Genomic DNA, 27,407 nt, shown 5'->3' on the forward strand with positions numbered 1-27,407 from the left:
AAGATTCTTTATACCGTCTGAGCCACTGGTCACCCTTTGTGCCCATTATTTTCCAGAAGTTTCTTTCCTGTTCTTTTCTGTTTTTACTAAAACAGATGTATCCTCTAGATAAAAATAGGTAATCAAAGTAACGAATGAAGTTCTGCACATTTTGTCCTCAACAACTACACTGCAGTTGCTCTTTTCCTAGCTGCCCACTTACATATTCCCTTGAGCCTGTTTTGCCATCCTGACTTCCAGAAAACCAACCCGTTTTCTGTTACCCAAGCTCATGGAACAGTTTGGAGCCACAGACAATTCTACATATTAAGTATGGGTGTTTGATTTAAAAGGTCACAGTATTTAAAATGATTAAGTCATAGCCATTTTAAGAAATGGCACAATTTCTTTATTTTGATTTATACTCAGCCATTATATATGCTATGTATAATGCGCTAATGTTAGAAGCATTATTTTTCACACTTAGGCATAGTAAGTTGAAAGAGCTTTACCTTTGTGAAATGGTTTTGGTTTTTAAAACCTTTTTGTTGTGCATCATAAAGAGGAGCACTGTTGCTTAATGATTATGAGCACAGACTCATGATCAAGTGTTTTGCAAGGAGTTTTTAAGATGCACTTCATAAGTATTACCATTATAATTGAAATAAATAATGGAGCTATTTAGAGTGTACTTAAGCAGACTGGGCATAGAGTTTATCAAAAGCTTGAAAGTTAAGCTTTACATACTTAACTTATTACATACTCAGTATGTAATAGCTTTACATACTTAACCTTATTACATACTCAGTAATAGCTCGTGTAATTGTGCCATAACTTGTCCATGATTGACATGGACTCTTAGCATATGAATGTACTATTTTATATTCCGCTGCAAAGTAAGCAGTAAGATAGGTTGATACATACTTTGAAGATGCAGTTTCACAGTAGACATTAAATATATGCTAGAAAATTTAAAGGCTGTAAAACAGTAAATGTTGTGTTTAGATTATTTAAAACTACAGTGGAAAATTGCCGCTATACTAAGTCCTCTGCATACGAACCTTCAAGTTGCATCTCAAAGATGCAAACACGCTTTCGCATGTATAGCCACGTAATTTTGTCGTGTGTGTGCATCCTCTTCAAGTGGTTGTGCTTTTGTGTACTGTACAGTAGAATGCAGTCGCACGGTGTGTTTACGGCAAGTCCTGAGTGTCCAGAAGCAAGCATAAAAGCGGTGGTGATGTAGCTGTTACTACTGTACTCTTGGAGGTAATGTGCTATAATATTAAAAAATGTTTTCTTGGCACTTCCCTGGTGATCCAGTGGTTGGGAATCTGCTCTCTAGTACAGGGGATGTGGGTCTGATCCCTGGTCCGGGAACTAGGATCCCACCTGCCATGGGGCAACTGAGCCTGCGCACCACGACTACAGCGCCTGTAACTAAGACCCAGTTTTCATGGCACAGCACAATCTGATTGAGAAATGGTTCATTGTTGCACAAAAGGCGACACTTCAGAATGCCAGCCGTTTTGATTCGTGGGCAGCTCATGAAGTACTGACTTGCCGAGCTTTTTCATCTTTACAGTTCACTTCAAATGCCAAATATAGAATGGTTGCAACTATAGAATGGTTGCTGTTGAGTTCTTAGGCAACTTCTCATGTAATTGTAAGAGGATCAGCTTCGATGATTGCTCTCAGATGGTCATTGCAAACTTCCAATGACTGGCCACTGTGCTCCTCATCTTCAAGGCTCTTCTTGTTTCCTTTGCAAAACTTCTTGAACTACCACTGCTTTGTACATTTCAATAGCAGTTCTTGGGCCAAATGCATTGTTGGTATTGGGAGTTGTCTCCACTCGTTTACGGCCCATTTTAAACTCTAACAGGAAAATCCGCTCAAATTTGCTTTTTGTCTAACATCATTTCCATAGTCCAAAGTAAGTATAAAATAAACAAGTAATAAGTCATTAGCAAAAAGCCGTAAAGTGAGAAATGTGCATTAAAATTATGTATAACATGACCACATTTATTATGACTGTATTCCAATGTCAAATGGCGAATTTCAACAATGGAAAAACTGCAGTTACATTTGCACCAAGCTGGTATTTCATTTGGGGAATATAGTGTATTTGATGAATCTCAGGTTGATGGCTCTTTGGGTATTTTCAGTTTTTCCTCTTTTGGTGATATAGTTTTAACATCCGTGTATATATTTATAACTTTGAAAATAAAGTTTTTACAGTTTCAAACTTAAAATGGTTTATCATTAAGTACTGCTAAAATTATGACATGATACCTAAGAAGTAAGAAGGTGATAGATACTATACTCCTGGTTTAAAGTGATGATCTTAGTTTGTACATTACACTTTTGATTGTTAAGATGGTCAGTGTCATTGGTTGGGCCAACAACTGCTCTGTTGTGGCCTTTGTTGGTTGTCATTTCCACATAAACTGATTAAAAATCTCAGTAGAGACAGTTGAATGACATTTGAGGGCATAACATTTGATATTAAAAATATGACTTTTATGCCTCAGTCTTCAACATTGCATTGACAGCCACATGTAGCCCCCATCCTGTAAATGTCTCTGACCTTAGGAACTCTAGCTGTAAGAAAATTATATTAAAGGTTTAACTGTTTTCATCTCAAGTAATTAGACAGTATCCAGTTGAATGGAAATAATTCTCGGTATGTGTTGTTTATAATGGTTGTGTATTGTTTACTCTGCCAGAGAAATCTAGACGTATGTAACTTACATTTGTTATGAAGGTGGAAATTTTGTCATTTTTAAAGATTTTAAGTAAAATGCAATAGATGAAAGTCCCTTTTCACTTTTTTGTGGAATGTTAAGTACTAAGTTTCAGGCCTTAAAATCTTTGTGATAGTCATTTTCAACCAAAGTTCTTTTTATTTAAAGAGTAGAAAATGGAGAAGGAAATGGCAGCTCACTCCAGCGTTCTTGCCTGGGAAATCCCATGGACAGAAGAGCCTGGCGGGCTACAGTCCATGGGGTTGTAAAGAGTCAGACATGACTTAGCAACTAAAGGACAGCAACATGGATTTGGCAGTTTCTGTTATGAGTGCTGTAAGAAGCTAAATAGTTAAAAGCATAATTTGTGATAAAATAAAAAGTGAAAGAGTTTTTTAATAAATGTTTGTTGACTTGAATTAAGTTGGAAAACTTAATCATAGGATCAAGAAATTGAGACTGAATTAAAGACTAGATTTTGTATCTGTTCTAAAGTGAATTCTAATAAAACAGTGTCTGCTAGACACTGTCATTAACAAATATTTTGCTTTATTTTGTCTCAGTATGTGTTTGGGCAAAGTGTATAAAAATATGTATTTCTGCTCTAGTAAGTGTAGTTTACAGAGCATAATATCATCATAATTTTGTGGGTTTTTATTGTACAGAAATATATATAACATAAAGTTCACCTTTTTAACCATTTTTAAGGGTATAGTTCATTAGGTACATTGACGGTGTTATACAGCTATCACCACTGTCCATTTCCAGAAGTTTTTCATTATCTCAAACAAGAAGCTTTGTACCCATTCCACCACTCTCAGCCCCTGGTAAACTCCCTTTTTTGTCTCTGAGTTCACTTATTCTAGGTACCCCAAGTAAGTTGAATCATATAATATTTGTCCTTTGGTGTCTGCTTTATTTCACTTAGTATGCTTCCAAGGTTCATCTGTGTTGTAGCATGTATCAGAATTTCACTCTTTTCTGAGGCTGAATAATATTCCATTGTATGTACTGAATTGGCCAAAATGCTCATCTGGATTTTCCTGTAAGATGGTATGGAAAAACCCCCACAAACTTTTTGACCAACCCAATACGTGGTACATTTCGCTTATCCGTTCATCCATGGGTGGATGTGTGGACTGTTCCCACCTTTTGGCTGTTGTGAATAGCGCTGCTGTGAACATGGGTATACGTGTATCTGTTTGAGCCCCTCCTTTCAGTTCTTGGATCCTGAATCATATGGTAATTCTGTGTTTAACTTTTTGAGGAATCGTCAAACTTTTCCAAAACAGCCGCACCATTTTTTATTCTCACCTGCAGTGCTTAACGGTTCCAATTTCTTCACATCCTGGACGACACTTTTTATTTTCTGTTTTTGACAGTAGCCATTCAACTGGTGTGAGATGGTGTCTCGTTGTTTTGATTTGCATTTCCCTCATGACTAAAAACTCCAGGAGATAAGGGAAGACAGAGGAGCTTGGCACGCGTGGTTTCAGGGAGTCGACAACAATGACAAGTAACAGCGAACATGTTTTCATGTGCATACTGGACATTTGTTTGTCTTCTTTGAAGAAATGTCTAAAGTCCTTTGCACATTTTTGAATGAGGTTTTGGGGTTTTTTGTTGTTGAGTTGTAGGACTTATTCATTCTGCATATTAAACCTTGTCAGATATATGATTTGCAAATATTTTCTTCCATTCTGTGGATTGTCTTTTCAGTCTTTTGATAGTATTCTTTGATGCACAAATGTTTTTAATTTTGCTGAACTCTTGTTTATTTTTTCTTTTGGTGCCTTGCATAATTTAATTTTTGATAGTTAATCTGTGTATAAAATTGCTATCAGGATGACACAGTATTTCCTGAGATAAAAGATAAAGTAGAATAAACAATGAACTTAGTGTTAGGTCTTCCATCTTTGAAACCAAGTTTCTTCATTTACCATTGAGGATAGTATTATTACCCTTAGAGCTTTGTTGGGCTTTTGGAGAAAGTACTACAAAGCCACCTCAGAGTAAAAGAAGAGGTATCAATATTATTTTCATCAAATTTCTGGTGAAGATAACATTTTATGTGAAATAGTGGTATTACTTATCTCCCAAACCTCTGAGGCTTAATGTTGTGCAGTTGCTAAGTTGTGTCCAACTCTTTGCGACCCCATGAATTACAGCACCCCAGGCTTCCCTGTCCTTTACTATCTCCCTGGCTTGCTTAAACTCATGTCCATTGGGTCAGTCATCCAGCCATCTCATCCTCAGTTGCCCCCTTCTCCTCTTGCCCTCAGTCTTTCCCAGAATCAGGGTCTTTTCTAATGAGTCAGTTCTTCACATCAGGTGGCCAAAATATTGGAGCTTCAGTTTCAGCACCAGTCCTTCCAATGAATATTCAGGACTGATTTCCTTTAGGATGGACTGATTGGATCCCCTTGCAGTCTAAGGAACCCTCAAGAGTCTTCTCCAACACCACAGTTCAAAAGCATCAATTCTTCGGCCCTCATCCTTCTTTATAGTCCAACTCTCACATCCATACGTGACTACTGGAAAAACCACAGCTTTGACTATATGGACTTTTGTGGGCAAAGTGATATGTCTGCTTTCCAATACACCATCTAGACTGGTCATAGCTGTTTTTCAAAGGAACAAGCATCTTTTTAATTTCATGGCTGCAGTCACCATCCACATTCATTTTGGAGACCAAGAAAATGAAATTTGTCACCAATGTTTGCATATTTCCTCCATCCATTTGCCATGAAGTGATGGGACCAGATGCCATGATCTTCATTTTCTGAATGTTGAGTTTTAAGACAGCTTTTTCTCTCTCCTCTTTCACCTTCATCAAGAGGCTCTTTAGTTCTTCTTTGCTTTCTGCTGTAAGGGTGGTGTCATTTGCATATCTGAGGTTACTGATATTTCTCCCAGCAGTCTTGATTCCATCCTGTGCTTCATCCAGCCCAGCGTTTCTCATGATATACTCTACATATAAGTTAAATAAGCAGGGTGACAGTATGCAGCCTTGACATTCTCCTTTCCCAATTTTGAACCAGTTGATTGTTCCATGTCCAGTTCTAACCGTTGCTTCTTGACCTGCATACAGGTTTCCCAGGAGGCAGGTAAAATCATCTGGTATTCCCATCTCTTTAAGAATTTTCCACAGTTTGTGGAATCTACACTTTGACTGTGACCTACACAGTCAAAGCCTTTAGCATAGTCAGTGAAGCAGAAGTAGATGTTTTTCTGGAATTCTCTAGTTTTTTCTGTGATCCAGCAGATGTTGGCAATTTGATGTCCTATTCCTGTGCTTTTTCTAAATCCAGCTTGTACATCTGGAAGTTCTCGGGTCCACTGTTGACGCCTTGCTTGACGGATTTTGAGCATTATTTTGCTAGCGTGTGAAATGAGTGCAACTGTGTGGGAGGTTGAACTCAGTTCTTTGGCATAGTTTGACCTAGTATGCGTTTATAGTAAAGATTGCTTTATGAGTAAGAAAATGATTATTTTAATGGAGTTAATTTTTGTTTTTTTTTTCCTCAAGGCCTATATGAACCCAATAGCAATGGCCAGATCAAGGGGTCCAATCCAGTCTTCAGGTCCAACGATCCAAGATTATTTGAATCGACCAAGGCCTACCTGGTATTTGTGAAACAATTTACCTATATAAATATATATAAGGTTTTCATAAATGTTTTAAAGGTCATTTTACAGCTTCTACTGATTGCCAAGCAGTTACTGGATGCATCATTGTTTGAAGTAGTATTTAATATGTGCTTACTTTTGAACGTATAAAGCACATGCATGAATGTAAAGCAAGCATTTAGGAACCCACCACCTAGTACAGCTAAAGCTGAAGCACTGCCAGAGAATCTTGCATACCAAAAACATCCCTGGCTCCTAAAAGAGACCTTAACCTTGCAGTATTCCAAGCTATTTAAAATGGTAGGTTTGAATAATTTAACCTTTGAGGTGTAACCGTAAGTGTTGAGAAAGAAAATGTTAGGCCTTGTTTCTGGTTTTATCTGCTGGCTTTATAATGTGTTAGGATTTCCCATTGTCTAAGTTGTGTGTTAAAGTTTGTTGTTTTGCATATCATTGAGTGGCTCTGATCTTTGCTAAATAAAGCGTTGTAGCTCTAACATTATTATTTTTCAATATGTCTTATTATTAAATACCCATACTCCTGAAGTGACATAAGAGAAGATTCAGAGCTGTTAGCTTTTTATTCCTTCTAAGGGCCCCCGAGAGCTGGGCAGCTAGAGTTGAAACTTGTGCTTACACACCACAGGGAATCCTTAAATAGGAAGTAAGCTGTGTCTGCCCCTTCCTCAGTGCCGTTGTTTATTGTTGCAGCATACAGGGAAATAAATTATTGCAAAACAAAGTGTATTTTATCTTTAAGATTGGGGAGAAGGGATGAGTACTTTTTTTTTTGAGAAGGGAAAGGGGAAGTGCCTGAGCTAGTGGATTACATATGTGGTCAGCCATTGCCAAGACAACCCTCAGGTTGGGTAATTGCTAGAAGGATTCACAGATAGTTGTGCTCATGGGCAAGATTTATCATAGTGGGAGGATACCAGGCACAGTCAGCAGAGGAGAAGGGCGCGTGGGGAGAAGTCCAGGGGAGATTGGGGCAGCTTCTAGCGCTGCTTCTGCGGAGTCATACAGGATGCTGCCTTTAATTCCCCCAGCAATGAGTTGCGATAACACGTGTGAGATGTGGCCAGCTAGTGTGATTCAGTATGTCCAGCTTTTTTATTGGAGATTGACCAGCCTCTGCCTATCAGCTGCCAAAATTTCAGACTTCCAGAAGGAATGCAGATGTTCATATAAACTATCGTGTGTGTATAGATAGGCATAGTGAGCACTCTTATCAGGGCACGGTGCCAAGATCTAAGTTCCCAGATACCAGCCAGGGCCACTCTTTCTTGTAAGCAGGTACATTATAAAGTGGGTGACTTAGTAGTAGACTATAGTAGTTCAGTCATACAGGCCTTAACTCACCCTAACACTGCAACTGCCAGCTTTGTGACCTTCCCTAAGCTGCAGCCTCTTTCTCTCCCATATAATGGGAGTAATAAAGCTACCTTTTCTCACGGGATTGTTGTGAGGATGAAAGGAAGATGTATTTAAAACAGTACCTGTTGTGAGCATGTGCGCTCACTTGCTGAGTCATTTCCAACTCCCTGTGACCCCGTGGACTGTAGCCCACCAGGCTCCTCTGTCCATGGGAGTCTCCATGCAGGAATACTGCAGTGGCTTACCATTTCCTCCAGGGCATCTTCCCAACCCAGGGGTTGAACCTGTTTATATAAACTTATAGATATATAAATTTAAATAAATATAAATTTATATAAAATATTAGTTCTTATAAACCCATGTTCTGGTGAGGAATGATTATGTTATCTAATAGGATTTATTATGATAATTAATATACAAGGACATGAGCAAAGAAATTTTAAATGTAGCAACACTGGAGCTGGAATGGAGGCTTATTAGGATATTTAAAAATTATGAAATTTTTGTTGTTTGTCAGCATCCATCTCTAATTTGAATTGCTTGAAAATTTATTGTACACTCTATTTTTTAAGGGAAGAACTGAAAGAACAACTAGAAAAGAAAAAGAAAGGCTCCAAGGCATTGGCTGAATTTGAAGAAAAAATGAATGAGGTTTGTAAATTGTGCCTTTAGAAAAAGAGACTAATCTTTTTTTTTTTTTTTAATAAAAAATGAGATAATTTTTAATAAGCCAAGAGTTTGGGCCTAGCTCTTTAAGGGGGCTCTGTATTTTAGAAATGTTTTTGTTACATTGAATATGGTTTGTATTTAAATATTTGATGTCTTTAAAAAAGAGAAAAAACATCTTACTGTAATTTAAATCATCTTAAGTCTTCTAAATGTTAGGTTCTTCCCTTCTCTCCCCTAGTCCCCAGGCCCCCATCTTACCCTGAGATTTCCACAATGATGTTTGCTTGTTTTGATTACAAATCTACATGTAGTATTTCAGCCACAGTATAGATTAATTGAACTTTTATTGTCTGGAAAGAGAATTTAACCACCTTTCTTAAAAAGAAAAAACTTCTCAGTTTCAGTAATAACAACCTACTCCTCCTTTCAGTATACAGTGTGGAATTTCCACTTCATAATATCCTCTTGGAAAAGAGCTCGGTAGAGGCTCCTTTGGTGACAGGGAAGAGGATTCTTAAACCTGCAGCATCTTTTGACTGTAATTAGAGGCTGAGATGGAAGCCAGATAGTAGAGGATGGAAGGAAGGAAGTAGTTGTCTGTACATTTCGGTATAAAAGGAGAAGGGGGCAACAGGATGAGATGGTTGGATGGCATCACTGATTCAATGGACGTGAGTTTGAGCAAACTCAGGGAGATAACAAAGGACAGGGAAGCCTGGCGTGCTGCAGTTCATGGGGTCACAAAGAGTCGGTCACAACTTAGCGACTGAACAACAAAGGACAACAACATTTAGATATATTAGGAGGGGAGAGACGACTTCTGATGTGTTTACAATTTTTCTGCAGAACTGGAAGAAAGAACTAGAAAAACACAGGGAGAAATTGTTAAGTGGAAGTGAGAGCTCATCCAAAAAAAGACAGGTAGTGCCATTTTTATTTTATTGCTACTCTTAGTCTCAGAGTTGGGTTTACATAATACTGCTGTGTACTGCTGTTAGTAGGTCCATTGGAAAACACTACCTTATTTAGATTTGTACTTGTATTTGTTTGCTTTTAGAGAAAGAAAAAAGAAAAGAAGAAATCTGGTAGGGTGAGCAAAAGTTTTCCATTTTTCTAAATGTTATAATCAAGAGCCTACAGAACAAAAAGTAGGAGTAATTGGTACAACCTGTATGCTAACTCGAGCTAAGTCAGAGTCTGGAGGTCCTTTGGTAGTTATGGGTGGGTTTGTTCTGTTAATGATAATAAAAGGAAGATGCTGACCTGCTTATAACTTCGTGACTCCTTCACCACAATTAAAGAGGGAAAATTGACCACATCTTTTGTTACTTTGTGGGGGGATGGGGGGCAGGGGGTGAAATTTGACATTTAATATTTAAGTCATATGGCATCCGTTTCTCAGAAACTAGATTGATCTCATTAAGTATTTGAGAGACTTAGTAAAAGAAAAGTTCCTGCATCTCACAAGCTTTAATTGTTTTGTGCTTGGTCAAGTATTCATCTTCTTCTTCATCAAGCTCTGATTCTTCCAGCAGTTCTTCAGATTCTGAAGATGAGGTAATGTTTGCTGTCGTGATGAAATATGAAATACATGAAATAGCATCTCTGATATCTTTCATAACAAGGGGAAACCTATTATGAAGAATCTGTTGGAAATGTTTACTTCAAGTTTTGATTGATTATCTCTGAGAGCACTGACATGAATAAATAACTAGATACTTAAATATTGGTAAATGTATTTTTTAGATTCCTAAATTTGTCTTGTTCATTTAAGAATGTTAGTAGAAGAAATGGATTTAAAAATCAGAAAGTCCATTTTAGCTAAGAATTACATGTGACTCAAATCACTTAACGTTTTTTAATTTTTAAAAAAGTGATGTATATTTTAAATATTTTTAAATAAAACATTTACAAGCTGATATTTTCATTAAGTTTTGTTCATTGATAAAGTTTTGATGTCAATTAAATGCAATGAATATATGCAACAAAACAAAGCAAATTATTTATGTTTCATGTAGGATAAGAGACAAGGAAAAAGGAAAAAGAAAAAGAAGAGTCGTTCACATAAATCTTCTGAAAGTTCCATGTCAGAAACTGAATCAGACAATAAGGTAAAACTGTTTAAATGAGCAATGTTTTGTATAGCAGACATTTAATTAGATTTTTCTTTTAGTTCTTAAATAGTTCTCTCTTAAATAGAACTATCTTAAATAGTTCTCAGTGTTGAAATGATACTGTTTTTTGTACTTCGATGCTCTGTGCCACTTAATTGATGCACTTAATGTTGTCCATAGGGCATTTAATTGTTCTCTAAATGCTCTGACATACAAGTCTCCGTGTCTCAAAATTTTCATGGTAACTTTATGATAAACATGGCTGACATTGTTTTTCCCATCTTCATAAACCATTTATAGTGCAGATAAAAAGCATCTTGCTTCAATTCATACAAATAGTATTAGAATTGGAAGTTGAATCTGTCTTGATATCTGATCCAGTGTCCTTTTTATGGTACTATACCTCATCTGTTCTGTACTATCCAGAATTATCAGGTACAGTTAACTCTCAAACATTAGTGGTCATAAGAAATACATGCAGGTTGTAGTAAAAATGTAGATTTCTGGGCCCCATCTCCACAGTCTGATTTAGTGAGGCTGATTAGGATCAGAAGTCTACATTTTTAACAAATAGTCTCTGTGATTCTGACGTGGCGTTTTACAGTTTGACAAGCACTGTCCTGGGGGTCAAGGAGAACAAAACCACTAAATGGCTTTATAGCGGATATCTACTTGACCTACTGAGATTTCTTCTGATAAAATTCGTGGCGTCTAGAAAGTACTCAGTAGATGGTAGTTTTGTTCTTAAAGCAGAAGAGCCAGTTTAATGATACTGATAGCTAACGTTTATTGGATGCCTGCTATGTATTAGGCCTAGTTCTAAGCACTTGACTTTTAACTCAGTCCTCTCGCAACTCTATGAAGTAGATACTTGTTTATCCCATTTGATGGATAATGAAGGCTCAGAGAGGTTAATAGCTAGCTCAGAGGGTTTCAAAAGTAGAAATTCTTGCCTGGAAGTAAATTTCTTTCAATCATAATCACCTTTTTGATATTTTTGTTCATTATGGTATAGTGCTCTATCTTTCACATGTAAAATTAATATACATATATGTTTGTTTAGGATAGTTTAAAAAAGAAAAAGAAGTCAAAAGATGCAACTGAGAAAGAAAAGGTAATGTATATTTTATGTTGCCTTTTTTATATTTATATATATATATATATTTAATATTATTTATTCATTTTTAACTGCGCTGGGTCTTCATTGCTTTGTGTGGATTTTCTCTAGTTGCAGCGAGTGGAAGCTACTCTTTGTTGCACTGCATGGACTTCTCATTGCCGTTGCTTCACTTGTTATAGGCTCTCAGGCATGCGGGCTTCAGGAGTTGTGGTGCACAGGATCAGTAATTATAGTACATGGGCTTAGTTGCTCTGTGGCATGTGGAATGTTCCCGGACCAGGGATTGAACCCATGTCCCTCGCACTGACAGGTGTATTCTTCCCACTGAGCCACCAGGGAAATCCCTACATTGTTTTAATTTAAGATTCTTCATTTCCTTTAAGAATTGTTTCAAGCAATCAACAATAAAGCATTCCCTTTTTAACTTAAGAGATTTCTTTTGCTTATTGGGTTCATTATTGAAAGGAAAAGATCAGAAGAGTATTCCTGCAGAGAATTTGTGTAGATGTAATGTATTATCTCAAAATTGAAATAATGAAGTTTTAAACATTCCATTTGTTTCCTCACTTCATTTTAAAAAAGGTCCTTTTAATGAAAGAACATGGATTTCTCTTTCAAATTGAGTATACCATAGATAATTTTAAAAATGTTTTTTCTACTGTAAGTAGATGTTTTGTCTTCATTTATAGCTTATCTATGCTTAATGCTAAATTTATGCCTAAGTTTCTAATTTATAATTTCTAGTCTTTTTGATTCCCTGGAGAGGAAATGGCAACCCACTCCGGTGTTCTTACCTGGGAAATCCCATAGACAGAGGAGGCTGGCAGGCTACAGTCCATGGTGTCACAAAGAGTCGAACACAACTTAGCAACTGAGCACATATGCAGTCTTTCTGATTATTAAAAATAAAAGCCTAAAGAAAGCATTACTAATAAAAGAAAACTAAATACCAGTGTCACCAAGTTTTATTCAGTCTTTTTATATCATTCCAATGGACATGAAGTTGGGCAAATTCTGGGAGATGGCGAGGGACAGGGAGGCCTGGTGTGCTGCAGTTCATGGGGTTGCAAAGAGTCAGACACAACTTAGTGACTGAACAACAACAAAAATTGAGATGAAATTCACGTAATATGCTATGAACCATCTTTAAATTATAATTTGGTGATACTTTGTTTATGTACAATGCTGGGCATTGATCTGCTCTTTAGTTTCAAGACTTTTTCATAATTACATTAAAAATACCCATACTCATTAAGTACTCAATTTCTTTCTCCTCATCCTGTGTTAGCCTCCAGTCTGCTTATGTCTCTATGAATTTATGTGTTCTGGCTATATCATATAAAAGCAGTTATACTGTATATGACCTTTTGTGACTGGCTTCTTTCCCTTAGTCTATAATGTTTTCTTTTGGGTATATATGGAGAAGAGGTTTCTTTCTTTCTTTTTTTTTTTTCCCAGTTTGCAAATAAATACACTAAAAAAGAAACCATATTGACAAAGTTGGTTTCGTTAATTCCAAGGATTCAAGCATTTAAAATTTATTAATATAACTCACCATATTAACTGGAGAAGGCATTGGCACCCCACTCGAGTACTCTTGCCTGGAGAATCCCATGGACGGAGGACCTGGTAGGCTGCAGTCCATGGGGTCGCTAAGAGTCGTTCACGACTGAGCGACTTCTCTTTCACTTTTCGCTTTCATGCATTGGAGAAGGAAATGGCAACCCACTCCAGTGTTCTTGCCTGGAGAATCCCAGGGACGGGGAAGCCTGGTGGGCTGCTGTCTGTGGGGTTGCACAGAGTTGGACACGACTGAAGTGACTTAGCAGCAGCAGCCATATTAACTGCTCAAAGGAAGGAAACTGTGATTATTTTCATAGTTCCAATAGGGTGTGATATAATTTCAACAGAAATTCCTGATTTTCAAAACCATTACAAAATAATAAGCGGTTATTTTCCTGTGTTTAAAAAAAATGTAAAACTGAAAACTGGCAGTTTACAAACATGAAATAACTAATAAAACATCTGCAGTATGATTTTGAAGTACTTCAAAATATGCAAAATAAAGAGCAGTACATACACATATAATAAATAACATATACGTACCCAGCAGAATTAACAAATGGTTTAAATTTTGTCATGTCTTGTTTTATTGGCAGAAGTCTCTGTCACATTCTCCTTCACTATAGGCAGCTGTTTTTGAAATTACTGTGTATCCTTCCCATCCACCTTTATATAAGTGTGTGTTCACACATATTTTCAAAATGGTATCATTGTGTTTTCTTCTGAAACTTCCTTTTTTTCACACAACATTGCTGTTGACATTTATCCTTCTTGATACTCTCAAGTTTGTTTCTTCTGCTTCTAATATTCCATTATTTTAATGCACCACAATTTGTATTTCCATTCTTCTTTCACAATTTTGAGGATTGTGGGAAAGGGAGACAATCATTTGGATGAAGGCTACTTTGGTTTTTGATTTAGTCTTTATTGTTAGATAAAGATTTTGCCCTCACATACCCTTTACTCTGTTTCAACTTTAATAGCAAAAACCTATATGACTGCCCTCCAGAAGGAGATGGGTTAAGTAGGTTGTGGGATATGCTCTAAGTGATACGTATTTTCAATGTATATCAAAAGTGGCCACAAATGATGGTGTATTTGGCATGGAAAGATACTGTTGGGTGAGAAGAGTGGGTTACATAAACAGGTATTTATGTACAGGCATACATACACACATAGATGTTTTCCAAAATCCCTGTTGTGGGATTTGGGTGCATTTTCTTATAATGAATTATTTCTACCAAAATAATAAAGCTGTTTACAGAAACAAATCACATGTAATCTAACGTGTATCATCACTTTTAGTTTATTTTCTTGTTTACATCTTCAAAATTGGGTTCATGCTATAGAAAAAATGGTCATTTTTTTCTGTGTAAGATTAGGTGGTAAGCATTTTTTCCTTAATGTGGTTTTGTTTTTGTTATGAACTACTTCATACATACAAAGTATATAGAAAATATAAAATGACAACTGGCATATCCAGAATGCAGCTTGAATACATCTTCATGTTTTGTCGTTTTGCTTCAGATGTTTTCAGAGTACTTCTCCCTTCTCCCAGTCTTATTCTCCTTTTCTTCCCCCGAGTTATACATTTTCTCATCATGAAATGCTTAGGGATTAAGTTTGGGTTTTTTGTTTTGTTTTGTTTTTTAATGTGAATTTAACACTTTAAATGCATTAAAATGCAGTGATCTTTTTAGATTCTTTTCTATAGCACTAGGCCTGTCTGATCCAACCCTGGATTGAAACAAAAGAGTTAGAATGCAGAGGACCCAAATCTTATACTATGTTTTCATTAACTCTTTAAGATTCTATCATGTTTAATTAGAGAAAATAAAGAGGATATTACATCTAAGTCGATGTATAGTTATTTCTTTTCAAGTTACTTAATAAAAGTAACTTTTATTGAAATTGGAAACTGATTCCTGATAATTGTCACCAATTTTAGACAGTTCTAAAATGAAAATGGGTAGTTTTTGTGATAATAGGAAAAATTTTTAAGTAGAACTTCGAAACGTAAAATTCTTGCGGCATACTATTACATCTGAGTCAGCATACATGCATTTATTTTTCATAGGACATTAAAGGGCTCAGCAAAAAAAGAAAGATGTATCCAGAAGATAAACCATTATCATCTGAGTCAGAGTCAGAATCAGAGTATACTGAGGAGGTAAGTATATAATTAAATCCATTTTCTTTACCTTAAAATATCTAGTTATTTGACTTAATAAATGTGAATTATTAAAAAATAATTTTTCATAAGTATTTGACTCACTTTTCTAACATGTTAAAGAAATGCCATTTAAGAAGAAATTCTGTATTTTTACAGAAGATAGAAATACAATTTTTATTTTGATAATTATATTCCCACATACCTTTCCAATCTGAGAACTTTTATTTTTACTCTACTAATATTTTCTTTAAATTTTACTACCATTTTGATGACATGAAAAATACTGTATAGTATGTAGCACATTAAAACCCAGCATTCCCTTGTTTTGGTTTTGAGCTGCTCTTTAGGAAGCAGAAAGATTATAAGGTAAAGCAGAAATGTTGACAGGACCTCAGTTTTCCTATCCATAAAATGAGGGACTACGATTAGGTAATCTAGACCATCCTTTTCAGCTATAATATCCATATCTTAGATTTTGTACTCTATTGGAGTTAGAGTCCTTTCTTGGTTCATTTTAGGTTTCTAAGTTATCATCTTTGATGTAGTCCTCTGCTTAGACTTGCATTCCTCATTTGAAAAATAAAACCTGTAGCAATTTTATAGCAATTTATGTAGCAATATTTCACACTGTTCGTTTAATGAAATTTGTAGGTAGTATAGCTTACCTGTATACATTTTTATATTATTGATAGTATCCCTTAAAGAAATAAAAATGAATAGAAAAAATAATATATAATTTTATAAAATTTTATTTCGGTATATAAGTATTTGAGCATAATAACACTAGAAGACTTAAAATATTGAGCTGCAGCAAAATTCAGGCTATAGCAGGCAAATTGACCTACGCCCTTAAAAAGCCATACAATAGCATTGTCGTCGGTGACATTTTCGAAAATGGTAGATAATTCCCAGTAAACCTCCGAATGAAACAAAATACAGTCTTCCCTCCATTTACATGATATCGCTCTTGTGGGACATTTACTATCCTGTCATTCTTCCCTGTCTGCAGGGAGTTGGTTCCAGGACCCCAGTGGATATAAAAATCCACAGGTGTTGTCTCTTACATAAAATGGCATAGTAAATACTTGTGTATAACCTATGCACATCCTCCCATATACTTTTAAGTTATCTGTAGAGTACATATAATACCTGCTGCTGCTGCTAAGTCACTTCATTCGTGTCCGACTCTCTGCGACCCCATAGAGGGCAGCCCACCAGGCTCCCCCGTCCCTGGAATTCTCCAGGCAAGAACACTGGAGTGGGTTGCCATTTCCTTCTCCAGTGCATGAAAGTGAAAAGGGAAAGTGAAGTTGTTCAGTCGTGTCTGACTCTTGGCGACCCCATGGTCTGCAGCCCACCAGGCCCCTCCGTCCATGGGATTTTCCAGGCAAGAGTACTGGAGTGGGGTGCCATTGCCTTCTCCGACATATAATTACCTAATACAATGTAAATGCTGTATAAATAGTTGCTGGCATGTGGCCAATTCAAGTTTTGCTTTTTGAAACTTTCTGCCATTTTCCCCCCCCCCCCAAAAAAAAAAATTGTTTACTTCTGGCTGTGCTGAATCTTTGTTGCTGGGTGGGCTTTTCTCTCCTTGCAGTGAGCAGAGGATATTCTCTAGTTGCTACATGCAAGCTTCTCACTGCAGCAGCTTCTCCTGTGGAGCACGGGCCCTAGGGTGTGAGGGCTTCAGTAGTTGTGGCACGTGGGCTCAGTAGTTGGGGCTCCCGGGCCCTAGAGCATAGGCTCAGGAGATGTGACACATGGGCACAGTTGATCCGCGGCGTGTGGGATCTTCCCCGATGCAGGGATTGAACCCTCATCTCTGGTATTGCAGGTGGATTCTTTACCACTGAGCCACCAGGGAATCCCCTTCCCAAATATTTTTGATCTGTGGTTGATTGAATCCATGGGTGCTGGACCCGTGAATATGGAGGGCCAACTGTATGTTAAAACCCAGTACAAAATACTTGTGTTCATATTTTAATAAACTTGTTCAGTCACTCAGTCATGTCCCACTCTGCGACCCCATGGACTGCAGCACACCAATCTTCCTTCACTATCTCCTGAAGTTTGCTCATGCTCTTGTCCATTGAGTCAATGATGACATCCAACCATTTCATCCTCTGTCATCCCCTTTGCTCCTGCCCTCAATCTTCCCGAGCATCAGGATATTTTCCAATGAGTCGGCTCTTCACATCAGGTGGCCAAATTCAGCTTCAGCATCAGTCCTTCAATGAATACTCAGGGTTGATTTCCTTGTGAATTGACTAGTTTGATCTTCTTGCTGTCCAAGGAACTCTCAAAAGTCTTCTCCAGCACCACAGTTTGAAAGCATCAATTCTTAGGCGCTCAGCCTTCATTATGGTCCAACTCACATCCATATATATGACTACTGGAAAAACCATAGCTTTGACTATATGGACCTTGTTGGCAAAGTAATGTCTCTGCTTTTTAACACGCTGTCTAGGTGTGTCGTTGCTTTCCTTCCGAGGGGCAAGCATCTTTTAATCTTGTGGTTGCAGTCACCATTTTTCCCCATGTATTTGCCATGAAGTAATGAGACTGGAGGCCATGGCTTTAGTTCTTTGAATGGTGAGTTTTAAGCCAGCTTTTTCACTCTCTTCTTTCACTGTCATCAAGAGGCTCTTTAGTTCCTCTTTGCTTTTTGCCATTAGGGTGGTGTTACCTGCACATGAGGTTATTGATACTTCTCTCAGCAATATTGATTTCAGCTTGTGATTCATCCAGCCTGGCATTTCAAGCATGATGTACTCTGCATATAAGTTAAATAAATAGGGTGACAGTGTACATACACTCTTAACGTACTCCTTTCCCAATTTTGAACCAGTTCGATGTTCGGTTCTAACCGTTGCTTCTTGACCTGCATACAGGTTTCTCAGCAATACCAGGTCTGGTATTGCTGTCTCTTAGAATTTTGCACAGTTTGCTGTGATCTGCACAGTCAAAGGCTTTAGTGTAGTCAATGAAGCAGAAGCAGATTTTTTTCTGGAATTCCCTTTCTTTTTCTGTGTTCCGGTGGATGTTGGCAATTTGATATGTGGTTCCTCTGCCTTTTCTAAATCCAGCTTGTCTATCTGGAAGTTCTCTGTTCACATACTACTGAAGCCTAGCTTGAAGGATTTTGAGCATAACCCTACTAGCATGTGAAATAAGCACAATTTTGCGGTAGTTTGAGCATTCTTTGGCATTGCCCTCTTTGGGATTGGAATGAAAACTGACCTTTTCCAGTCCCAAAGCCGCTGCTGAGTTTTCCAAATTTGTTGGCATATTGAGTGCAGAACTTAAACAACAATATCTTTTAGGATTTTTTACTTTTTATAATTGGGTCCATTATATGAATGTCAAGCAGGCTATTATAAATTTATGTCAGGGCTATCCTATTGCATGACAGCCCGCCCCTGTATTAACCTGGCCCTCCCCACTCAGTCATTGTGATGACAAGAATACCAGCAGAAACAATATTTTTATTTTCCAAGTGTTTTCATGAGAGAACTTCCACCCCTGTTGAAAGCTAATAGTCTCTCATGTTTATTTGTTCTATTCCTTTAGTCTGTTTTAGTTTGTTTGTTCTATTGTTAGTTACCTTTCATATATTTGACATATAGTAACCTAGCAGATAAACCAAACAATTCAACATTTTGGCAATTTCTGCCCTTCACTATTATAATATGTTGTATTAATTATGTATTTCTTAATATAAAATGTTATACTTGGATTTAACATTAATACACATCAGCTTTAGCACCTTGAATATAATGTAAATCCAGTGTATCACACTTTAAAATATTTAAATAAAACATTATTGGGTTAATAATTGTTACTTAAAAAGATTTTAATCGGTTCATTGATACCAAGTATACTATATACATTTTTTTATACATGTATATACACATATAAAGCTACTATTTATTACCAACACCATAGGTAAGAAAAACACCTACCATATTCCAGCCCGCTGCCTTGAGGGTGGTTTTTACCTACATTTCACCAAGAGGCTACAATGAGAGTAATACATAGCAGAAGTAGGATTCAGAGCTTAGTCTGTTTTCTTTCAGCTCAAATTTTTTATCTGCTGTACCTCTACTGCTGTTTTTAGGTGCTGAAAGAGTGGCTCAGTGGTAAAGAATCTGTCTGCAATGCTGGAGACCCAGGTTCAATTCCTGGGTTAGGAAGATCCCCTGGAGAAGGGAATGGCAACCCACTCCAGTATTCTTGCTTGGAGAATCCCATGGACAGAGGTGCCTGGTGAACTACAGTCCATGGGGTCGCAAAGAATCAAACACGACTGAGCGACTAACCCTTTCACTTTCCTTGAAAGGTTTTTCATTGAATCCTCCCTGTGATTTAACATAGGTTTAAGGAACAACAAAGCAACTTAAAATGTTATTTCATTGTCAAAAAAATGTTTTTTACATAAAAATTCTAAAAATGCAAGTTATATTAGTGAATGAAAAAAAATGCCTTGGGTATAAGTTACATATTTAACTTTTCTCCACAAAAATTGTAATTCTGTAGGTACGAGCAAAAAAGAAGAAAAGCAGTGAAGAACGAGAAAAAACAACAGCAAGTATCACTTATGTTTTTACGTGATAACAGTATAGCTGTTTTGTTTAATATAAACCTCATGATAAAGCGTGATTGCATTTACTAGAACTAAATATTTATTGAGAAAGGTGTGGTGTTCAGCAGCTTCACTTAATGAGTTGGAGAAAGTTAAATTCGCTTAGAATAAAAGGAAGCATATCCTGGTAGCATTTCAGTATTTCACTGTTAAAACTGTAAGCTTAAACTTTTGTTTGACTTCCTTAAACGAACGATACTAGGAAACATGAAACTAAAGTATGGTGATTCCCTCCATCTTCGAGAGTAGTTATTCCCAGAGCTACCAAACCTGATACTAACAGAAAAAAGCTCCTGAAGCACAAGCTTCAGTGCAAAATAAGCAGGAATGTGACATCATAAATGATTCATAAATAAAGATAACTCTTGTCATTTCTAAAGCCAGCTCTACTGCTGTGCAGGTTGAGAAGGTGGAAGAAGAGAATAAGGAAAACAGACTTGGTATCCAGTGAGAAGCAAACCAGCCTAGAGAAAGTGTATAACAAATTACCAAAGAGAAATGGAGGTCATACCACCAGACTAATTTAGGAGCACTCACATAAGTATGGGCTGTGGCCTTTGAAGGCATTTTCTTAGGGAGAAGTAAAAGAAACATGAACAGCATCATTTGTAGGTTTGAAAGTAACTACCCTCTCCTCAAAATGTCTTTAGCTCTTAAAATGAAAGTCCTCTGGAAAGAAGGTTCACCTGATAATGTATGATTCATAACGTTTTATATGCTCCGAGATCAAGGAAACATTTAAGAGACTTTTTTCCTGAGTGGGAAAATAATTTGGGTAAAGACTGCTTTCATCTTTGGTTAGATTATTAAGACATAAAGTTAATTAATTTGGGATAATTGCATACTTCACTGTTTGATACATTTAGTTCCATGTATTTATTAAGCTTCTCTAGGCAGGCACGGTTCTGTCTTGGTATAGCTGTTATAATGAAGTTCAAGATAGATAAGAGGGTGATAAATGAGAGGCTGAGGGAGGGAAGGCCTCTTTAAGAAGTAAAAATTCAGCTGAAATCTGATTCACAAAAAAGAGCCAACCAGTAGATGAAAGGAAGACTGTCCAAGACAAAGAGAAGAGCTCAGGACCTGTGGTGGGAGTGAGCTTGGTACACTGGAAGAAATGAAAAAAAGTAGGCTTGGCTCCTCCATGGAAGACAAAGAGGAAGAGTGCGCGGTGGGGTTGGAAAGGAAGCCGAGGCCCTGAGACAGAGCACACCGGGCTTTTATCAAAGCAAACAGGTGGCCTGAGTCAACCTCACCTTTGTAAAATGGAGGCGATGAGTAGACAAAAACGAGAAATGCTGTTATCTGTATTGCAGTGGTAGTGGTGGAGATGGCCCGGCCTGGTAGATTTGAGGTATGTTTTGGGCTTAGGTGGTAGGCCTTGCTTGGTGCCTCAGGGGTGGAGAGTGGAGTTAAAAGAGTAGAGTCAAAGAAGCTTAGATTGTTTGGCTTAACTAAAATGACGAATTAATTAGTGGTGCCATTTACTAAAATGGTTGAGAAAGAATCTTGAGAGAAAAATTAGGCATTTTTAATGGTAGTTTTAAATATGTGTGGTAGAGCTATTAATGAGGCGCTTGCAGTCTTCAGAGCCTAGGACTGGATATAAAGATTGGTTTGTAAGTGGTATTTAAAGCCTGTGACTGGGAAAGCATGTGGAAAAGAAGGAAGCCCACAAAGGTTGAGCAGAGGAGGAACCAGCAAAGGAACTGAGGTCTTTGTGATAGAAGAAAAGCAGCAATGAGGTGTCCTGGAAGCCAAGAAGAAAAGTGTTTTTAGGAACAGAGTGGCCAACAGTCCTTTTATGAAAAAGTAATCTGTACCCAAAACTTACCTTCAGAAGTCCAAATACAAGATTTGGACTCTGTAACAGTCCTTGTATACTTGGACTTGTAATGAGAAGAACAATGGAAGTTGTTTTAAGAGCCACAAAGTAGGTAAAAGGCCTTATTGGGAGCAAGGGGTGGAAAGTTCTCCTAGATTAGGAGATGGACTGGAAGCTTTGCTTTTGCCACCTCTGTGTGCTTCTTGCCTTTTTACTTTCTTCTCCTGAATATCAACACTAGTGTATTACTTGATACCCCATTTCCACATACCTGTTTCTAAAAGGTCTGCCTTTCTCTTTTACATCAGAAAGTCAGGGTGTAGCAAAGTTTTAGCCTCCTTTGTCTAGTCACAATATGACTACTTTTACAATGGCCTTTTCCTCTAAAAATCAAGTGCTAAATAGACTTTTCAACTTTGCATCAGTATTTTGTACCAGTTAGTTGTTAAGTTAATGAAGTAGTCCTACCAGCCTAAGCAGTACATAATATCTGTTCCTTTTTACTTAAAAATAGGTTTAGTGTATTTTTCCTTTGAATGCTACCATTTTACAATTGTTTTACTGCGATGTGACATTTCCTTTGCAGTAACTATAATTATTACAGCTTTAAAAATTAGATAACAGAAAGTATAGCAGTTGATACCATAATTCAATTGAATTTATTTCCTATAGGAAATGTTGTTAGAAGCTACATTAATGTGCTACTGACATAGAGTTTTTCCTTATCCTTTGAAAATTGACAAGTACTTTCTTTCCTCTCAATACAGTATTATTGAGACTTTTTGAGAAATGTTTTGAGTAACTTACTTGTTTGTGTGGATTGTTTGAAATGACTGCGTAGTAACTTAGTATCATAGTGAAGTTGTTTTTAATTTGCAGGTTTTCATGTAGCTATATCTAACACGGAACTATCTTTTCAGGAAAAAACAAAAAAGAAAAAGAAGCATAAGAAACACAGTAAGAAGAAGAAAAAGAAGGCTGCTAGTTCAAGTCCTGACTCACCATAACATTAAGAAGAAGCAGGATTCACTTATAAAGAAAGTGCAATGTCTAAGGAAATTTCAACTGTGAAAATTATGACATATTTACTAAAATGCATGAATTATCTTGTTTTTAAATTATTCCTGGACTGTCAGTAGCCACTCAGATGCCACTGTGTGAAGGGCCATAACTGTTGCCTGCTGCTTGAACATCTGTTTTTTTCCCTCTTCCAGTAACTCTGGGAGGTAATACACTGCAGTCATACTAGTGGTTTAAGATATTTGGGAATAAAGTTAATATTTTGACTAGAAATATCTAATGATAAATCAACAAAAACTGAATCTGTTACACATCATTAAGATGTAATCAGAGATGACCAGATGACTCTAGTTAACCTTTTTTGAAGTAGGGATTACGTTGATATTTCAAAATCCTTACTCTTGTAGATAAGTGTATTTTAAATTTTTCCCCTTTTTATTTACCTGGGGAAGGAGCTTTTAGGGGTGGGGGGTGGTTTGCTATCACTTTAGCTAGCAGAATAGCGTGCCTTTATCCTCACACATCTTATTTTTGTGGACACAGGAGCCATGCTTCATGGGGAGGTCAGAGCCAGGTATGGCAGTCTTGCCCTTTACTGAGCTTAGTCACATCCTTGGACTCTGTCCCATGCTACTTTGAGTGAACCAGAGAAATAGCCTTTTGCAGCATGAGAATGCCCCAAAAGCTCTGGGATTTACCTCCACTTCGATAATACTGAATGTTTTTTAGCATTAGAATGTGTTATAACATTTGAACTAATTTTGACTACACTTTGGCTTTGAAAAGAAATCATTTCAGATAGACACTGGTACTTTTTGAACTTGATAGCTAAAGATTCTAAAATGCATGTTTTATACTGTTAAGTTTTCACCAGTCAGGAAAATTTTATGTAACCAGTGATAGTTCTTTTATTTTTTGTATGAATTTTGTTTAGGCTGTAATGTTTAGCTTTTTATTAACTTCTTATTCTTGCTATCTTAAATTCCTTACTGTGTTTAACAGCATACTTGCCAAGCTATTTAGCATGTAAAAAGCAGGTTTTTGATTTTTTTTTTTTAACAGCTTCATATTGAAGCTGAGACTTACCATTAATAAGTTGAGTGGCAGGCCTGGTATGCTGTGTCTTGTTACATAAAACTCTTGCCAGAATCTTAGTAAATATAACGTTTTAAAAGTTTGTCTTTGTATATTCACAACAGATTATGACAAGTTAAATTTAAGTGAGAATTACATTATTGCTTTTCCTGTGTCACATTTTACTAAGATTTTGTGCCTCATATCTCCTGCTGAACTGTTTACTAGTAATGTTAAAGAGAATTGAAAATCATTTTCACTTTACATTTTTATATAATCAGGTAACATGAAATATAATTTGATGTACAATTTTGCCTGTTACAGAGGGTGTGCTAATTATAGTGGCATATGCACAAAACATTTTGGCATGACAAGAAGCTGAATAAATAGCTATTTTACTTAAAAATAGCTGTGTTCTTATCAGCTCCCTTTGAGTCACAAGTTATAAACATTAAGAAACACTATTAAGTATGAAGTGGTAGATGGATAAGACATATCCCCAGATTTTTAGCAAATTTCCCTAAATTTTATGCTTGAATTTTCATAATCTTTCCTTTTTAAAGAAATCTACAAGGTTTAAGTACACAGCAAGTTGGGGAGACATTTTTTATCCTAAAAGAAGTTTCTCAGAATTGTTCATGGAGTGCTAAAGGATAGGACAAATGTATCAAGTTACTTGTTGATCAGATTTGCTTTGAACATAAAAGTATACCTTTACAGACTGGTCCAGTATAGGATGATTACGTACCACTAAAAGCAGCAGTTCATTTTATTAGACTGGAGGAGAAGGTGATTTGGCAAAAATTGTATTCTTTCCAAGTTGTGCTGACTGTCTAGGAAACTACTTTTTCATTGGTCTTCTTGTGGTAGCCTTAACAGTCTTCTAAAAGGTATACAAGAAAATTTGAACAGGTGATATTATGTGCAAGTTAATAATATCTTTCTCCCTCCACCAAACTCATTTTTCTTAAATAATTATATACTAATTTTATAAACATAAAACATGTTATTTGGATACTGATGCCAAGGTAACTGCAACAAAATTGATGAGTGTCTGGGCTGAGAAATTGAATTTATACCTGGTGCTACCTTTTTCTGATTGTTTTGAATTCCTTTGGTTGCCCTTAGTATATTTAGGTATTTAAAATACCCTCAGATTATTCTGTATTTATTTTATCCAGAGTATGGATTCATATTCCTCCAGTCAAGATGTGCTAAGAGCCTAATTTTCTTTTAATTTCATGGAGAACAATTGACTAGCCACTAAGAACAGTTATTAAAACTTGCCAGTTTTCAACTTAAAATCAGTGAACATTTGGCATTTCCTTAAGAAAAGTTTTGCGAGTTTTGCTTTTTTCCCAGTTGTATTTGCCTAATTTGTTTTTATATGTTATTTAAAATTTAGTAAGAATACATTGTTCTAGATTCTGAAAGTCATTTTAGTACTTTTTTTTCCTTGCCTTACCACAGTGAAGACCAGCAGACATACACAAAAAGATATTTGTTTTTTATACCAGGATTCGACAGTAGACATGAGAACAGTTACTGTCTTGGCCAGCTTTGCAATAATCATACTATGTTTTCCCACCAGTCAGTCAGATAAGTTGGAGGGGTAAATGTGAGGATTTTATGTTTCTCTAAAGTTCCCATTTTGAGGCCTCTGTTTGCTTATCATGAGAAGGTACTTGGTTAGAGTTTTCAGAGGAGGTTATATATAACCTTTGAAGGAGCTCTTTATAGCCTAGGAAGTTATTTTATTTCTACTTAAAGATAAGGTCTTTATTGTTATGTGTTCATCCATAAACATTTTCAACTGTAGAATTTGTTCTCAGGAAATATAAGTGGCAATACTTTTAGATACCACTTTAAGTGGTGTTGAACCACAAAAATCAAAATTGGATTAGCTGTAATATTTCAGATCACAATAACTTTAATGAAATCACTGCCATTATTGCATATTTTTCCAATTACTTGAGAACCTTCTATGTTTGGTTGCTGGGATATTGCCATGGTCACATTCTGTGTTGGTGTGGAGTGGTGAGTTGTGGAATCATTGGCAACTCAGGACGTCCAGGCGTGGAAGTAGGCTGTCTGAGAAGTCTTCATTGTTTTGAAGCCACACTTGACATGGACCAGAAGGTTCTGAAGAGACTGGTGGAATCCATCAGTAAGAGTGTCAATAGCTGTAAGTACTGACCAGATACCCAGCACTGCCTGAACATCTTCAGTCAAATAAAAACCTTGGGTAGTTGGCCATGAGCAAGTGCTTTATAACCCCAAAGTAGAGTTCTCCTATTTTCTATCTAATATTTTGGTCATTTAAAAAATATAGGTAGTAAGTGAATGAAAATCCCTGCACTTACACAGAAAATATTTCAGTCATCAGGTGTCCTAAAATACGTTACATATGTGGGAAGCCTAGCTTGAGAATTTATGTGACAGTGTAAATGCTAAAGGATTATGTGCCTACGGAGTTCTGATTTTATTATAGTCTGAAATTTAATAAGAGATTTCAAAGTATAAAGGTTTACTGTGACAACTTCCCTGAGTTCTCTGGCACAAAAGCCATAGCAGCAGATGACTGCTGTACTTCACAAGATTGATAGAGATACATAAGGTATTTTAGATGTTAAATATCTTGTTACTTTTGCACATGGCAAGTGTTTATTAAAACTAATAGATTTTTTTTTTAGAATTCCTTGCCCTGCCAGATTTTAAAAAGTAATCTTGTAAATCTTTGTTTCTAAAGCCTGACCACAAGCAATCCTGACTGATTTCTAAGAATTTATTTCTAGACTTTGAGAAGTACTTTTATTTCAGCCAGCTTTACGACCTCATTATTGGGCACTTCCAGTTTTCCTTGTGTGACTTTGGCAGGATGGTCACTACCTTGTTTAAGCCTCTCATTGTGGATGTAATTCAGTTTTCTCTTTTCTTAGTTGGATTTTAAATGATCTAAGCTCCTCAAGCACTCCTGGGCCCTGTTTTACTCCTGTTGTCCTGCTGCTGCTGCTGCTGAGTCACTGCAGTCGTGTCCGACTCTGCGTGACCCCATAGACATCAGTCCACCAGTAGTTGTCCTACTACCGAAAAATCCATTCAGCAGATTTACCTAGTGTTGAATGTAGTAAGACATGCCTGCTGTTAATAGCCTGAGTTTTAGAGCATTCAAAAGGGAATTATGCTTACTTTGAAAATCTGACTTCCCTTCCCTTCCTGATGAAATTTTTAGAGGTGTCTGCTACCCATATGTGTGTTTAAAACCATTATTTGTTACTAATATTTGAAAGCAATTCTCTGAAATAATCAGTAAATACAAGTGTGTAAAACTTAATGAGAAAAAAAAAATTAATGAGCCCCATATCCCATATAGTCTTCTACAAAAAAGATACAGCTGTTTAGAAAAAAAAGAAGTTGCATTCCTTCCTTATTCCAAAGTTTTTGACACTTGATAATTCTTAAGTTACTGTT

The 27,407-nt window shown here is 36.6% G+C and overlaps 1 protein-coding gene across 4 annotated transcripts in view; it reads left to right on the top strand.

The window, feature by feature from the left end:
* The window catches only part of FAM133B (family with sequence similarity 133 member B), a 29,992-nt gene extending 4,623 nt beyond the window's left edge, over positions 1-25,369 (top strand). The window contains exons 2-11 of one of the 4 annotated variants that reach the window (XM_027540182.1): positions 6,256-6,353; positions 8,306-8,384; positions 9,249-9,323; positions 9,460-9,492; positions 9,897-9,959; positions 10,421-10,513; positions 11,580-11,630; positions 15,277-15,369; positions 19,912-19,959; positions 22,763-25,369. In XM_027540182.1, coding sequence (XP_027395983.1) covers positions 6,256-6,353; positions 8,306-8,384; positions 9,249-9,323; positions 9,460-9,492; positions 9,897-9,959; positions 10,421-10,513; positions 11,580-11,630; positions 15,277-15,369; positions 19,912-19,959; positions 22,763-22,849 — 720 coding nt within the window. In that variant the 3' untranslated portion in view covers positions 22,850-25,369. Of the gene's footprint in view, positions 1-6,255; positions 6,354-8,305; positions 8,385-9,248; positions 9,324-9,459; positions 9,493-9,896; positions 9,960-10,420; positions 10,514-11,579; positions 11,631-15,276; positions 15,370-17,842; positions 18,001-19,911; positions 19,960-22,762 lie in introns of those variants that run through there. The other 3 variants (XM_027540184.1, XM_027540183.1, XM_027540185.1) reach the window with 3 other exon arrangements.
* Positions 25,370-27,407: the final 2,038 nt, after the last annotated feature.

This window comes from Bos indicus x Bos taurus, chromosome 4, assembly GCF_003369695.1.
Source record: "Bos indicus x Bos taurus breed Angus x Brahman F1 hybrid chromosome 4, Bos_hybrid_MaternalHap_v2.0, whole genome shotgun sequence".
NCBI classification, from domain to species: domain Eukaryota; kingdom Metazoa; phylum Chordata; class Mammalia; order Artiodactyla; family Bovidae; genus Bos; species Bos indicus x Bos taurus.